The 17036-nt window shown below is 41.1% G+C and overlaps 1 protein-coding gene across 1 annotated transcript in view; it reads right to left on the reverse strand.

The window, feature by feature from the left end:
- RALGAPA2 (Ral GTPase activating protein catalytic subunit alpha 2) overlaps positions 1-17036 on the reverse strand; it is a 4189194-nt gene that overhangs the window by 3646055 nt on the left and 526103 nt on the right. Inside the window, exon 7 of the mRNA XM_044060158.1 lies at positions 9032-9141. Coding sequence (XP_043916093.1) covers positions 9032-9141 — 110 coding nt within the window. The remainder of the gene's footprint in view (positions 1-9031; positions 9142-17036) is intronic.

A 17036-nucleotide genomic window follows, 5' to 3' on the forward strand; every position in this document is an offset into this window, starting at 1 on the left:
CCAGCATCTCCAACACAGCGGTCTTCAGGGAGTCCCTAAAGTCTGCCAGCTCATTACACTCCCAAAAAATATGTTCCCAGCCACCTCTTTCTTGCCCATCACACCTCCAACATTTTGCTATCTACCTGAGGAAAAATTCTTTGGAGTTTACTTGGGGTATAAAAATACATTTGTAAACACTTCCTGGCAAAGATCCTAAATCTTCTAGACTTTGTTGCATATTTGGTAGAAGTAGTTACGTGTTTGAGTGTGTATGTATTTGTGGAGCTTTTCTCCCTGGGTCTCCACTGAAATAGGGCTCCGACCCAGCTGGACTAACCCGGTCAACAAATGTCAAATAAATAAATAAATATACATATAACTCTCTCATTGTCTCTTGGTGAATTGCTTATCCAGTCTCTCTTCCCAATCCTTTCTAAGCTCCTCTGATTGATTCTAATAATTATCATGCAATATTTTATATGCTTTACTAATTATTCCTTTTTTTAATAGCAGCTTCTGTTCTAGATTCTATTAAAAACTCTACCAGTGCTGGTCTTTCATTTAGGAGCCCCCCTATTTCTTTCTCTTTGCCTATACTCTGATATCAGTCCTTGACAGGGAAGGCAATCTCTAACCTGCAGTTCAAATAAATTCAATAATCATTCTATCTTTATTAGAAAGAGTAGGCTTAGAATTAACTAAAGATTCAGCAGCAGTAGGATTAACCAAAGCTATACCTGCTGGGTCAAGTCTGGGACGAATGTATAAAACTTAGACTGCGTAACTATAAATCCTATCTGCTTTTTTAGGGGCAGCTGTAGGGCTATCAGGAAAATTGCAGAGAGTAACACACACCTCCAAAGCTGACATAACTGGAAAAAGAGATGAAGGTTCTGGAAATTCCTTTTCTAACAGCTCACAGTATTTTCTGAGGGACAGAGAAACCTCAGTGTTCTCCCACTGAAAACAAAGACACATTCTGGAAATGCCCTCAGAAAAAGAGAAACTACTACAGGGAGATTCAGAAACTGAGCACTCCTCAGAGTCTGAATTTGAAATCTGAAAAGACTATCCCTTCATCTTTCTGTCCAGATTCAAGATCTTGAATCTCTTCAGGAAAACGGGCATCTCTCTCTCTCTTTTACCAAAACTATGTTATAAGGATCGATAGCCTGAATTAATCCCTGAGCCAGGCCAAGTAAACTACTCCTGTCTAAGGAAATTTGAGGAAGAGTAGATACACATTTAGCTTTCAGTTTCTTTGTGAAATGTAAAATATGGCCAAGAGTGTTATTAATGTTAGTAGCAGCTTCCCCAAGGATAGGCACAACATTGAAGCCTTCCCTGTTCCCTCTCCTAGAGCTGACGAGTGGTTCTCTCTTTCCACTCAGGGGTCTCCAACAGCCACACAGGACATGTCTAATCTCCAGTCCATAGTGGCTGTAGGCGCTGCACCAAAGGGATTGGTAGAACTAATTTCTCCGCAGAATCACCCACCTGTGGCTGAGACTAATTGCTAGTCTGCTGTGGTGGCAAAGACTGCTTGCTTAACTTTTTCTTTCTGTGGATTGAAGAAGAACTGACCAAGGGACCAATAATTTCATAGTTTCATAGTATAGTACTAGGCTATCTGCCCTAGGGCATTTAGAAGCCTAGCCAAAGTGTATGTGGCTTTCGCCACCCCATGTAATGATACAAAAGTGCACAATTTAAATTAAATTTAGTTTACTGTGCCTCTATCTAGCAATGACACAGAGATGACCCCCGGGGTAAACTTACGATCACCCATCCATTCGTCCAGATTTCTCTTGAAGAGAGCCAGTGAGGGGCTCTGCCTAACATGGACAGGTATCCTGTTCCAGAGTGTGGGAAGCCTCTGGGTTATGAATCTATCCCTCCAGCATGTCCTATTCATATTTGTGCTGAGGTTTAAATCTTTAGTTCTCATGGCTCTGATGGATTTGGATTTTTTTGAGATGGAGCATGTCCATTAATTCTGAATTGGACATGGCCTTGTACGTAAGGCACAGATCACCTCTGAGCAGGTGGTATGCTACTGAATAAAGCTGGAGCTTTTTCAGTCTGGCAGCATATGACATATGCTGGAGACCCTTGATCCTCTTGGTAAGGTACTTTTGGGGTCTCTCCAGCTGCTGCAGGTGCCGGGTGAGGTACATACCAAATGGGGCATTGTACTCAATCATAGGCCTGATAAGGGAGGAATATAAGGGTACAATGACATCCTTTGATCTGGATGTGAATCCCTTCATGATAAGGTGGGCAAGGTAGAAGGTCTTTCTAACCACTTTGGCGACATGGGTGTCAAATGAGAGGTCACTGTCAACTTGGGTCCCCAGGTCTCTGATTACTTTTTCCGTACTTAATGGATTACCACCTATGTGGTAATTTGTGGGTACTTTGTTTTTTCCAAATGGGATGACTACACACTTTTTGGCATTCAGTCTAAGGCCATGACTCTGGCACCAGTCGTCTGTTTCTGTGAGGCCCTTCTGGAGGATGCATGTGTCAGCTGGTGTGTTGACTATAGCGCCTAGTTTGCAGTCGTCTGCGAACTTTGTCAGCCACAACCCCCCCTATGTTTGCCTGCACATCTGAGAAATAAATGCCGAACAAGAGGGGTCCCAAGACAGAGCCCTGTGGGACTCCACTTGTGACTGGCTTAGAGTCTGACATAGCTCCAGCTATTCTGACTTTGTGGGTTCTGTCCTTTAGCCAGTTTGCAACCCATCTTGTGACAAACGGGTTTACATTTAAGCTGTTGAGCTTGTCGATGATGCCTGAGTGGGGTACTGTGTCAAAGGCTTTTGCCAGATCCAGGTAGGCTGTATGAACTGCTTTGCCTTCATCGATGGCTCTGGGGACTGTTTCAAAAAAGTCCACCAGGTTTAAAAGACAGGATCTGCCTTTTACAAAGCCGAACAGGGTAGGGTCAATTGTCTGTAGGTCCCCAATGTCTTTGTTTATGAGTTCCATAATGATCCTTTCCATAGCTTTGCAGACCAGGATGGTCAAGCTTATGGGGCGGTAGCTTCCAGGGTCCACCTTTGTGGAGTGGGACCACTGTAGCTGTACGCCAGTGTTCAGGGACATATCCTGTAGCAAGGCTAAGATTAAACAGCGTTCTTATGTGCGGGTTTAGCTCCTCTAGGAGTTCACGTAGCACGCAACCCGGGACACCGTCAGGTCCCATGGATGCTGTATTTTTAGCTTTGCTGAGGGCAGCTCTCACCTGGACATCTCAGATTTCAGGGAGGTTGCATTCAGCTGAGATATTTATTTCATCTTTTGGGGGAAGAGGGAGGGGAGAAATTTGCACTGAACCTGTCTGCCAGTATGTTGGCAATATCTGTGGGTTCAGTGTATTTTTTGCCGTTATGAACTAACTCTGCGCATATCTGAGGGTTTCCGCCCAGGTTTCTAACATAACTGAAGAAGGCCTTGTGATTATCTTTAGTGTCCTTAGTGATTTTTCTCTCAAAGTTGGCCTTTGATGATTTTATTAGCGAACATAGTTTTTTGCTAGTGCTGATCAGGGATGCCTTCCCTTTATGGGATTTTGCTCTGTCTTGCAGTAGCTTCCTTCTCTTGTTATAAAGTTTGTTTATGTCTGGGGTCCACCAGATAGGATGCATGCCTTTGGTGGAAAGGGTCTTGGTTTTATTTGGGATTGCATGATCCATGCATTCTTGCAGATGCCCGTAGAAAGCATTTGTGAAGGATACAGCAGTGTGGGATGTGGTTTCCACTGGCCCAGGGGGCTTGAAGGATACCATTTCAGTCCTAAGGAGTGTAAAGTCGGCTTTTGAGAAGTTTCTCACTGTGGTCTTTTTGTGCTGGGGTGGAGGTGGGATATGAATATCTAGGGTTATTAGTTTATGGTCTGATCTCACTAGTGAGGGGTATACTTCCGGTGTTGAGCATTTTGTCCCCATGTTTGTGATGATCAGGTCAAGTCTATTATTTCCCCTTGTGGGGGAGGTGACTAGTTGTTCCATCACATTTGAGTTGATGAATTCCAGGAACATTTGGGCTAGGGTGCTGGGGCTTGAGTAATGCACCCAGTCTATGTTTGGGTAGTTGAAGTCTCCCAATATGATGGTATTTGGTGAGACATTCATATCCTCCAGTGTCTTCAGGAAGGCTGAATGGAGTTCCTGAGATTGCGAGGGTGGTCTGTAGCATGCTACAAGTTGTATAGCAGTTTTGCCTATGGTTAGTTGCACGTGGATGGTCTCCGATGCTTCATGCGTTGCCACTAACCTGGAGGTGTGGGTGTCTTTAATGAATATGGACACTCCCCCTCCTTTTGTGGTTCGGCCCAGGTTTTGGGGCCGAAATGCATGATAACCTGGTAGGGCTGGGGTGCTCTCAGGAGCCTTGAACCAGGTTTCAGTTACTGCACAGACATCGATGCTCTCCATACTGAGGAGTGCTTTGAGAGCCTGCATCTTGAGATTCAGACTTCTGGCGTTGAGCAGCATTACCCTTAGTTTTTTCCTTTATTGTTTTCTAAGGTGGTGGGTTTGTCTTTTGAGCCTTGCCTAAAAAAGGCACTATGGGGGTGGCAAGAGCCTTAGCCAATATCCGGAAGCCCAGTGTTGACAGGTGCAAGCCGTCCCTTGCGAAGCAGCGTGGCTTGTCCAGCATGTCATCCCAAGCAGACAGACATTGGATCCCCCTAGAATGACACCAGTAATTGAGCCAATTATTAAAGCTGATCATCTTGTCTTTGTATTGTGGCATCATTCTTGGTGAGGGCAAGATGCTGCTCAGGGGCAGGGTCATACTGGCCTGGGCTACATAATCAGAGAGCTCCTCTATGTCTCTTTTCATGTAGTCCAAGGAGGTACGTCTCAGGTCATTCACGCCGGCATGGACAATGACGGAGTCATATTTGCACTTGCTTTGGGGTGACCTGAGTGCTTGTGTTATGTGGCAGATCCTAGCTCCCGACAGGCAGCTCACCGTTACCCTCTCTTTGTTCAGCCTGGTAAGTGGGAAGTCAGTGTGTCTGACTACAGAGTCACCTATTACTAGTGTATCAGGCATGGTGTTTCGCCTTAAGGGCTGTGATTGTTTGGCACAATGATTTTGTGTACTATGTGTTGCTTGTGCAGAGTTTTGAGGTGGTGTTTTCTTGGATGTCTGCTTTGCTCTGTTGTTTCGGTAAGTTTTTTATTAGAGCCTCCGAGTATGTCTTTGTGTTGCTATGTGTTTGGTTTATGTGAGACTGGGTTTGTTGTGTGTGTGGTTACCTTCTCCTCCTGTCTGGTCTTGCTAGTCCTGTGTTGAGAGAGTTCAGCCTCCAGTTTGGCTATATAGTTGCATCTCTCACATGTGTTTGTTGGTAGGAGGAGAGGGTTGTCTGTGTACATGAGACAATTGTAACATTGTCTAAGGATTCCCAGAGTAACCAGCTGAACTGGAGAGGATGTCAGTAATATACCACTCGACATGCCAGAATAGTATAAGGGGGTGATGTGTAACTGGGTCAGAGAGAGGACTTGAAGGGAAGTGGGTATTAGCACGGGTTGTAGGTGGATGTAGTGCTTACATTAGTTTAAGGGTGCTTCACTTAAAAGAAAGGTTTTAGGAGCAAGTGGTAGGCTTATGATAAAGCGAATAGACTGATTTTGTTGAAAGTAGAGCTTTCTTAAGGGAAAAATTGAAGTGCAAACTTGGCGGAGCCAGGAATAGTTTAAGCCTGTTTAACCGACTAACTGCACAAGTTAGAAAGTACACAGAAATGCAGGAAAAACAGTAATAAATCACTTACACAGGCTAGCTCACTTTAGTGGGTAGCCTCAACAGTTAAATTTAACAACAAACTTTCGACCAAATGTAACTTTAAGTGCAGATAATGTACAATGCAAAAAACAGGTAATAAAGCAGTATAAACTTGTTCAAAGTAAGAAAAGGAAGGGGTCTCAGGTAAAAACAGCAAAAAAATACTTAGATCAGGAAAGTAGTCGCTTTTCTCAGTGCTCTTCTACTAGCACCACTCTGCAGGACCACGAGGAGCTGTTTCTGAATAGCACAGCCAGAAAAAAATGCTCAGGGGCGGATTTTTAAACAGGGAACTTCAAAAGAGCTGGAAATGGTCCAAAACGACCAATTACTTGTGCTGAGGTCACTCCCTTCAGGGACAGATAGGCTGCTCAAGGCTCCCCACTCCCACTGGTGAGCAAAGAAACTTCCTTCTATCCAAGTAAGGCAATGGACAACACAGGAACTACACCACAGTCCAGAATACAGCAAAGCCTGTATACTGGTCTAAACTAGTCGAGAAAGGCGGGAAAACAAGGATTTTTTTTTTTTAAGTTGGAAAGTACACAGAAATGCATTTGTTCCATGGTCAAGCTGAAAACTGACTTCTTTCCAGTGGAAAACAAGCAAAAGCCATTAAAATTTAAGTCTTTAAAAGTCACGTTTCTCACATTACAAACACAGCAAAAACACTTTCAAAAAGTAAAATAAACAAATTCTCCACAGAAAAATATTTTTCAATTACTTTAAACAACTTTTAAACTGATGGGAAAAAAAGAGAGCTCTTGTTTAAAGGTACAATACAGTCTTATAACAGAACATTAAAAAACAAACTCGTAGCTTTAGAATATCTTTCCAGAACAGGATAAAATAAACATGGTTTTAAATGAAAGGCTTTTCCCCCCAAAGGGAACTTATCTGCCCAGCAAAGGAACAGCACAAGCTGACCATCTATCCTCGAAAGCCTCATAGTAGCATATTACTTGGAGGCAAGAAAGCTCTGAAGGGCTTGCACCCAAACCTGCGTTTTTAGTCAGCTCAGCTTGAGCTGATTGATGGTTTTGGAAAGTAGAAGGTACCCTGAAGCTCTGACCAGCTGTTATATCCTATGCAAGACAGAACTTGTAAAACTAAGTCTACTGCAGCAGTGATCAATATGCTGAACATTTCTACAATCTCAGACTCTGCAAGATCAACAAACTTCTCCAGAGACTGTTGGATCTGGTTCACCTAAATCAAGAACAGGTAGGAAAACTAGTCAAGTTTTCTAAACTGTAGCACAGCATCTGGACTCCATGCCAAATGGAAAGGTAGAACCTATACTGGATCAAAGGAATCACACTGCCATCACCACTGGGATGCTAAATATGAAGATTTGACAAGTGGTAGTTTTACATAGCATCAGACTTTTTCAGAATTGGTAATGCATGGTTTGGGCTTCTCGATGCTGCTATGATGGCATGCCTAATAACTGGCTCTACAGGAGAGCTGACCAACGGCCCCTGAAGTTTATTCACCAGACATTTTATTTCCTCCCTAGCTTAACAATATCCTTGAAACAGTTGTCATCTATGGAGATGCAGAAGCAGGGAGTAGTCACAATAATCCTGTCTGTCCTATAGAAAAGGTCCTCAAATCCCTTCATACCCAAACATGAGCCAGGAGATGAGGTTTGAACTGTAAATCCTGCTATGTGTAGGCATGATATAAAACCAAGAGAGAGTTACTGTCATGTCTGAGAGAAATGGGAACTGGCTGTGCAGCACAGTTGAAAATGGCACAAAATAAGGAAGGATCTCTGCCAGAGCTGACAGAAGTTTTATTTCTAGCTCTTTAACGGCTCAGTCCTCCACTAATATCTCAAGATCTCACAACACAAATAAATGACTGACCTTCAGGCTCTAAGACAGGAGTTCAACTATGAGGTGGAAAAGCAAGACTCTCCTCAACTGAGGCCTGCTATTGGCTTGGGGATTTGTTCAAAGAGCTGGGTCTATTCCAAGTACCACTAGCTCATGACCATATGACTAAAGGGATCAATTTCCACGATTACACCAGCCAAAGGCTTCTGTTAGTTCTCTGAAAGAAGAGTGGTGGAAGACCCTCAAGATGCACCCTCCCATGGTGGAGGCTGAGAATACCACTTCCCAACTCCCAGTTTCCTCATTCAAATTTGCAGAATGGCTCAGGCCTAAACCCTCACCAGATTACGGTGAATGAGTCACATTAACAGAACAGTGGGCTGGCTAGACACTAACCTCTGAATGCTTGTTCCTACAGCAGTGCTCTAATGAATGCTGGAGACTTAAGAGTAGGAATCGCTCTCTAGTCTTCTTATGAAGAGCTGCTGACCACTTCCATACTGGTGAAAAAGACCAACAGATTTCTCTCCTTACATGCCAAGTAGCCCAGCTGAATTGCACTTGTAGCAAATTTCAACATAAATGCACTTCCCTGAGACATAGACAATACTACTGTGGGTCTTGTCTAGTAATCCTGATGGCCAAAGGTACACTTGCTATGAAATTTAGCCATGTAAGTGCAAGGCTCTTGCATCTGACAACAGCAGGGGATGGAGACCTAAACTGTGCCAGTAGCAAAAAGAACTGGGGGTTAGAGGATGACTTTTATAGTGTAGCTAGCATGTTACATCACTGTGTGCATCAGTCCAGTGCATAAACATCTCCAAATGTAGGACTGTTGTTAAAATACTAAAACTGAGATTGATGACATATTATCTTATCTAGGACCCACAAAAGAAAGTCCTTCTACTTAAGATGGTGAATTGTCTTGTGTTTCCTTACTTCAAGGAACTTAAAGTTTACTACAGTAACAAAAGACAAATAATAAAATAAAAACTGTACACACTTTAAACATCTGATTACGCACCCATTCACCCGAATATAAGATGATAAACCCACACAGTGCCCAGTGCAGTATCTTTCTTTAAAAAAAAAAAAAGATGCTAATGTAGAGGGACTCTAAACATCCTAGCCTAACAGAATGGGACAAAATATCCAATCAAGCTCTTGTACACTAGGCTTGGTCATTACAAAAATTTGAAAGGGAATGCCCTGATACTTAGGCTGGGCAAATGCCACAGAATACTGGAAAGTGTAGTATGAAGATGCATGCATGAAGTGTGTGTGTGTGTGTGTGGGGGGGGGGGGGGGGGGCAATGAATCAGTGATGTGTAAACACCTATACTGCTTGAGTTAAAACATTTCCAGATTTACCTCATTCCCACACAGTACTTTCTTACCTGAGTAACCATATATTTTAGTATTACTTGAAGAAAGAAGCATGTCTGGTCCTCTGGAATTTTTTCTGTAGCAGGCAATAGTGGGGTTATTTCTTCAGGTACAATCTTTGCTGAAGATTAAAGAGAAATTAAAAAAAATAACATATACGACAGCAGAGCACTGTAAATTAACTTAAGAAAACCATAAAATTGTTCTGCAAAACACTAATACAAGGTCTGTCAGCTAGCACAAGTCCCCCATATAAATGATAAAAATAATAATAATATAATCGATAAAAATAAAACAAACCAAGTGTCCACCACGGCTGCTGCATATAGTAAGAAAATCTACTTCCCGTGATTGCAATTCATGTGAATACGTCATAAAAGCTGTCTGAAAGTAATTTATCTTCTCATTCCTCATATGAAACCCCAGAAGTAAAAAGTGACAGTCCAACATAACACCTAAGAAGTACTCCTAATCCACAAATTTTGTACCACTCTCCTATGTGGCACATTTGCAAATTCTTCAGAGCTGGCCTACATAGTCCTGAACACATTCTTTAAAGGAGTGCCTTCTGAATATTAAAGGATGTCAATACCACTAAGAAAAAATCTCAATTATATACACACTTTTACCCTCATCTTCTCCTGAGTTTATGCTTCATTTTACAAAATGTAGCTGAGCAAGGCGATTATCGAGACTAAGAATTACAGCACTCAATAAGAACAAATGCTTACACTAATTTCATGATTCATCTCCAAGCCTTCACTACTTTTATACAATGCACTAATAACGCAAGTCTTGTACTTTTTTCAACATGACAAACGCTTAATGTCCAATTTCACTTTGAGAAGTCATGTCTTCACCTTCAAAAAAGCTTGAAAACGTGAAACAAGACATTCTTCTCCTCCCACTGAAGATTATTTATTTACTTATTTACATTTACTGACCAGTATGGTATGACTGGGTCATCACAAGTTTTTTTTTTTTTTTTTTTAAGATTAGTAGCTTATCAGTATTGATTATGTGAACACTGTAGAAGCAGGGCGTAAAAAAAAAAAAAAAAAAAAAAAGAACACACTCAAAAACCTACTTATGTTTAGCATTTCCTCAACCGTATATCTACTCTGAGAAACAGTATTACAGTGGTCAATAACAAAAACCTCTCAACTATCCAGATTTTCACCTCATATTTTTGGTCTGTTCCTCAACAAATGTGTGTTTTTCTGGATTTTTGTGGCAAATCAGTGAGGACTGAATTCAGTATATAATAATAGGCATTTGAGATTCAAACTTCATATCCTTCAGAAAATGCATAGTAACACAAGACCTTTTATTCTAGCAACTTTCTAAGTTTATAACAGCGTTATTTAAAAAATGGCCCTATTTTTGGGGCTTTGTCCCCCATTATTTTTGACTTTGTCCAGTTTTTGTGTGCCAAGAGGTTGACAGCTATGCCAACAGTATCCCCTAAAAATTCTGGAAAGTGTTAATTAAACAGAAGCCTGTCCAGCAGTACTATATGAAAATTCTGTAAGACAGAAAAATGCCTCATACTATTTAGAACAGGCTCAACAAGTCATATTCTATTTCAGGACAGATAAAAATCCAATCTCAAGTATTTAACAATGATTCTCTTAAAAATAGCATTTAATTTTGGCAACTGAAACATTCATCTGGTTGTGGTAAATGATTGAGAGTTGAGAGAATGGCTTCCTAACTGAGACACTTCTGTCTAGATTAATACCTGCATTAATAGTAAACACATAAGCTATACTATATAACTTTTATTTATTTATTTTTTTGTTAAAACATAAGGCATGAACAGTTGTGTAAAATACTGAAGGAAACTGATCCAAAGACTTGAGCAAAAACCCTGTGTCTGGCACCAACTTGGTGAGCTCCAACACAGAGACTGGCATTGAGCTATCCAAGGGCGAAGAAACCAGGGGCATCTCTGAAGCACAGAAAGTCAACTTCAGGGTACTGGCCCTTACTCAGTTCAAACACTGCCAAATTAAAGAACATAAAGGATGGTGCCAGTGTCTGATATGGTCACACTACTGGCAGAGGGGAAGGCAGCTGTACAGTTGGACTCAAAAACCCTGGAACCAAAGGAGCCACAGACTTGGGCCTCGGGGCCAAAAAGGCAATATTGATCCTTGGATAAATGTGGACCTGTGGGAATGATTGCATTAGCTGCTCCTAATTAGTAGGATTTAAGTCTCCCAACTGACTTGGCAAACAGAGAAGAAATAGATGCTGGTTTTGACTGTTTCTTAGTAGATGGATGTGAACTTCAGATCCCAATGGAAGAAATCTAGATCCAGGTGGGAGAAGGGGACATTTCTGGAGAAAACTTGGATGGGCTAATAGGACAAAAGGGGAAATGGACCCTGGCTGAAGAAGCAGAAAGATCATGGAAAGAAAGAGGGTATGGAAACTAAGGGTGAGATAACTGGAGAATTCAGAGACTTGATCCCCAATCACAGACAATCGGTGTTGAGGTGGCACCAAAGGCACAGACAGATAGGAAGCAGAAGATGAGTGAATTTTTGGTTCTTGCTGGTCCTCGGTAAAAGAGGAACAAGATTTGTTGTCATCCTTGTCCTTGGGCTTAGAAGATCTTACAGAATCAGCCTCCTTCTCTGACCTCCTGTCCTGATTCTTAACAGGATAGAGGAAAGGAGAAGCAGTGGAGGGCTGAAGGAGGCTTTGTAAAACAAGTCTGGTCCTCCTATCGGCTAGGGCCTCTAGTGCCAAACACAGCAAAACCCTGGCACTCAACAACCCATGCAATAAACACACCTGTCATGGGTGTCGTACGGAGGCAACTTGTGCCTACATGCCACACATTTTTAAATCCCAAAGCTGGTTTGCCCATCATGCAGTGGACTGCATGCAGTGACTTATAACAGTCACTCCAACATTACATAAACTGCTGAATTCCTGTCTTCCTTAAATCTCTTCCTCCTGAACATTATTTTGCATGTACTGTTCCCCCAATGTCCATGTAGTTCTACGTAAATTGGTCCTTTCCTTTTCTGAAGATCTCTCATCCAGTTCTTTTATCACTTTTATAACATTCAATACTTCACATACAGTTGCTTTAGACACGGATTTCCATTTTCTAGCAATTGTGTTTTTTGGCACCCAAAAGAATTAAACTTAATAAGGCCTTTCTATGTCTAGGCAATTCAGATCTTGTGTCCCAGCTCAAAGAAATCATATCATATGTCAAACCTATTTGCTCACCCAATATTTCAGACAAAGTACTCTGTAAGGAATTTCTAAAATCTGCCAACTCATTAAACTTCCAAAATACATGTTCCCAGTTACCTCTTTCTTCCCCGTCACACCTCTTACACTTGATATCTACAAGGAGAAAAACGGTTTTAATTCTGCCTGGGGTATAAACATGCATATGAAAACTCTTAAAGACCCTAAACCTTTTGGAGTTTATTACATACCTGGAAGCCATACATAAGTTCTCCCATTCTTCTCTAGTAAACTGCACTTCCAGTCTCTCATTCCAATCTTTTTTAACCCCTCTGAATGACTCTTACAGTTATCATGCAATATTTTATATGCTCTAACAATTTTTTTTTTTAAACAGCAGATTCTGCTCTAGATAAAACCAAAAACACCACCAGAGTAAGTCTTTCACTTAAGATTCCCTTATCCCTTTCTCTTTGCCTATTCTCTGATATCAATCCCTAAAAGGGAAGGCACTATCTAGACTGCAGTCCAAACAACTTCTTGGCCTCATACCACTCTATCACCTTTGCATCTCTAGTTATTTGCTCCAATACCTTTGTTCTTCAGCCAGTTTTCTCCACTAAATTCCAGCCCCCTCTTGACTCTTTTCTGTACCCCTACTTGCAGTCATACCTATTGGCAAAATTTTATTTCTCCACTCTTGTGTTGGCTTACTAGGTTCTGCTACTTTTATGAATATAACATTTTGTATGGTTGTTATAATTCTTCTTAAGGATCTGCAACCAAAATCCCACACACTATTCTTTTTAAACTCCCCCATTACATAATCATCATCCCTTTTCATTTTGAATTATAACCTTCTGCTTGTGCTGTGTATATGTGCCTTAACTGTGGAGCTCTAAAATATCCCTTCATATCAAGTAATCCTAAACCACCTTTTTTTTCCTATTGGAAGGATCATCCTATCTCATTGCACTCGTCTCCTTCCCCTTGCAGATAAATTCCTTCAACTCTTTATTAATAACCATACACAACTTCTCCTCTGGTTGATAAAAATATGCCTGAAATGTATGCAAAATTAAAGGGACTATAAATTGCATTACTTGTATCTTACTACCCTTATATCTATAAACAGCAGCTTCCAATTTCTCAGTTTTGTATCATCTTTTGTTTAGTCTCTTCTCACATATCATTCGCTGCTATAACAGAAGCCTTTTTAATCCATACTCCTAAAATACTTCATCGTATTGACCCCCATAAATATGGCTATTGCTAAATTCATTTGTGGGTGGGTACATTACAGCTATAGCCTTTGTTTTATCTTCATTAATTTTATATCCCAAAAGACTTGAAATTATCTCAGAATGTTCCACAACACTGAGTTGTCCTTTTCTGGATTTACCAAGTATAAAACACCTGCAAATAAAGCCAACTTTTCTTGATTACCATACCAATTAAATCCTTGTATTTCTGAGTCACTTTGTTATCTGCTTTAGATTTAGAGCCGCTGCCAAAGAAAATAACGGGAAAGAAGACACCCTGGTCAAGTTTCTCAAATAAAAAAACTTATCAGAGAAAAACCCTCCCACTTTAATTTTTGCCTCCAATCCTTCATACAGCCTGCTAATCAACCTTAATACTGTATCAGGGAATGCAAATGCTTCCATTGCCCTACTCATAAAATCCTAGCGTATCCTGTTGAATGCTTTCTCTGAATCAAGATCCACCAACAGCAGCAGTATTTTCTTACATTCTGCTTCCCTCTAGGATTACTGTTCTATTACTGTCAAATGTTTGCCTTCCCTCCACAAAATCATACTGATTCATATCTATCAATTTTGGCAACACCTCTGCCATTCCTTCAGCTAAACAAGCATAAACACTTTATAATCATAGTTTAAAATTGAAATGGGTATGTATGAAGCTGGGTCTGATGGATCTTGCATCTTTGGCCAATACAGCCACCACAGCTTTCTTCCAAGATGATGGCACTTGCCTCCTTTTGAAATACTGTTAAACAAAATTTTCTAGAGCTTTATCATTTTCTTCCCTTCCAAACTTCCACAGAAATTACATCTGTTCCTGGTGATTTTCCTGCAGATTTACTATACATCATTCTTATCTCATCTCCTCTTATTTAACTATTAGTTTTAGAGCCTCATCTTCCCCTAATCTTGACATAATCAAATCTTCATAAATATTTCCATTTTGTGCTCTTTCCTGGCTTCAACATCTCTTCACTTTATGCAAAATTTTATAACATGTATGAAATATCTCCAACACTTCTACAGAATATCTGGTTATTCTTCTTGTCAAAGGCTCCTTAAGTTTGGTAACAACCCTTCTACTGTCTGTTTCCTAAAATGTTGTGCTAAAAGCTTTTGTGCACTGGAGTTTTATCAAAAATAGCTGCTTAACAGCAAAATTTCTAAAACCCATGCATGACTTTCGCTTAGTTTCTCTTTAGCATTCTGCTGTTGCTCCTCTTCTTGTTCTGTGAGTTCCCCCTTTATCTGCAATGCTTTATATTTTGTCAGTCCCAATAAATTCCTACTGCTTAACCAAATCTCCCTCTTATTTCTACCTTATTTTCAAACCATTTCAAATTCATCCCACTCGCTAGGTAAATTTCTAATAACTCTCACCACAACCCATTCTTTAAAGTCATCTTTTAACAGGTAGGTGGGAACCTGCCTGTGTCTCATTTTTACTTCAGTACCCTGCATTTTTATCTTAATTTTTCATCAGTGCATGATCTGAAATAAGTTACTGGATGTGTTTAAATGCTTTCAATTAAATATACATGTTCATGTAAAATATACATTTCTATCCAGTCTAGCCCAATTATTGTACTTTGGGGAACAATATGTAAAATCTGTCCAAGTCCCTACTACTTAATTCACATCTTCCATACCAAATATTTCCATACATTTCTTCAGAAATCTATTTTGTTACATTTTCTCTTCTAGGACCCTCTGATACATCCTCACTGCTGTAAATCAAGTTTCAGGCCACACCTAACATGGGCAACCGTTGCTCTACACCAATAGTCAATTCCTCCCTGGTTAGATCAGACCACAAACTAATCACCATGGAAATCCACATCTCACCCACATCTCCCGCAAAGGTAACCACCATGAAAAAATTCTCCAAAGCTAACTTTTGTGCTCCTAAAAACAGAGATGGCTAACTTCACGGCACCCATATCAATGGAAAACAGATAAATGACTGCTGAATCATACACCAATGCACTGTACGAACATGTACCTAAATGCATGGAACTAGCCATACCCAACAGAACCAAGATGCTCTCCTCCAAAAAAAGGAAGCCAATCTGGTGGTCACCTGCCATTAATAAACTCTACAATAGAAGGAAGAAACTGTTGCAGAAAAAGGTGAAGCCCTAAGACTGGAAACACTCCCTTATTAGCCTCAACAAAAAGTTGAGATCCCTCATCAAAACCTCTAAAGCCAGCTATGAAGGCAGAATTGCAGCAGACACTAAAAATAACCACAAAGCCTTCTATAGTTACATCAAAAATCTCCACAGCAATACCCAGGTTTGCTCTGACTTACTGCATAGTGGTACCTCCTATACTGAGCCAACAGATATTGACAACATACTGGCCAACAGATCCAGTGCCAACTTTACCCCTTTCTCCCCCCTAAACGACCAATCACAATACCAAAGGAATGCCAAGCACCCAGCATTACTGCAGCACAGGTTAAAGCTGCATTGTCCAACGCTAAGAATACAGATTTCATGGGACCAGACAATATCCCTGGATGTGTTCTACATGAACTACAAAGTGAACTGGTACCACATCTGTGTGCCCTGTTCAATCACAGCCTCACCTCAGGCTTTGTCCCTAATGAATGGCACACTGCTACAGTCATCCCTCTCCATAAAGGGACAGCGACTACAGACCCTGGGAATTATCGCCCCATTAGCCTGACGAGTCTGATACGTAAGGCTATGGAGCGCATCATCATGGACTTAATTAACAAGGATATAGGGAATCTCCAAACGCTAGATTCCACGCAATTTGGTTTTGTGAAAGGTAGATCATGCCTGCTCAACCTGGTTGACTTCTTTGAGTTAGTCACCAGAGCTGTGGATGAGGGCAAGGCAGTTCATACAGCCTACCTCAAACTGGCCAAGGCCTTTGATACCATTCCCTACTCAGGAATTACTGATAAACTCACCAAAATAGGCATCAACCCCTATATCACTAGGTGGGTTGCAAACTGGCTCACAGATAGAACCCACAGTGTGAAAGTAGCAGACTCCAAGTCAGACTGCCAACCAGTCAATAGTGGAACCCCCACAGGGATTGGTCCTGGGTCCTCTCCTGTTTGGAATCTACTTCTCAGAAGTCCAGGCCAACAAGGAGGGACTCTGGCTGACCAAGTTCGCAGATGACTGCAAGCTGGGAGCCATTATTAACTCCCTAGGTGAGATAGACATCCTACAGAAAGGCCTCATTTAGACAAATGATTGGTGTTAAAATCATGGCCTTAAGCTTAATGCCAAAAAATGCACTGTCACCTCTTTGGGAAAAACTCAGTTCCCACTAATTACCACATTGATGGGAACCAACTGAACACTGAAGGCGTTATAAGAGATCTGGGGACATAGGCTGACAGCAACCTCTCCTTCGACCACCACATTACCACTGTGGTCAGAAAGTCCTTCTATGTGGTGCATCTCAATACGAGTTTTGCATCCGGGAAGAAAGTTGTCTTCATCTCTCTACTCTTCCCCCGTTTGGCATGTACCTCACTAGACACATGCAACAGCTG

Source organism: Protopterus annectens, chromosome 1.part2 (assembly GCF_019279795.1).
Source record: "Protopterus annectens isolate FY-2018-M chromosome 1.part2, PAN1.0, whole genome shotgun sequence".
Classification (NCBI taxonomy): Eukaryota; Metazoa; Chordata; order Ceratodontiformes; family Protopteridae; genus Protopterus; species Protopterus annectens.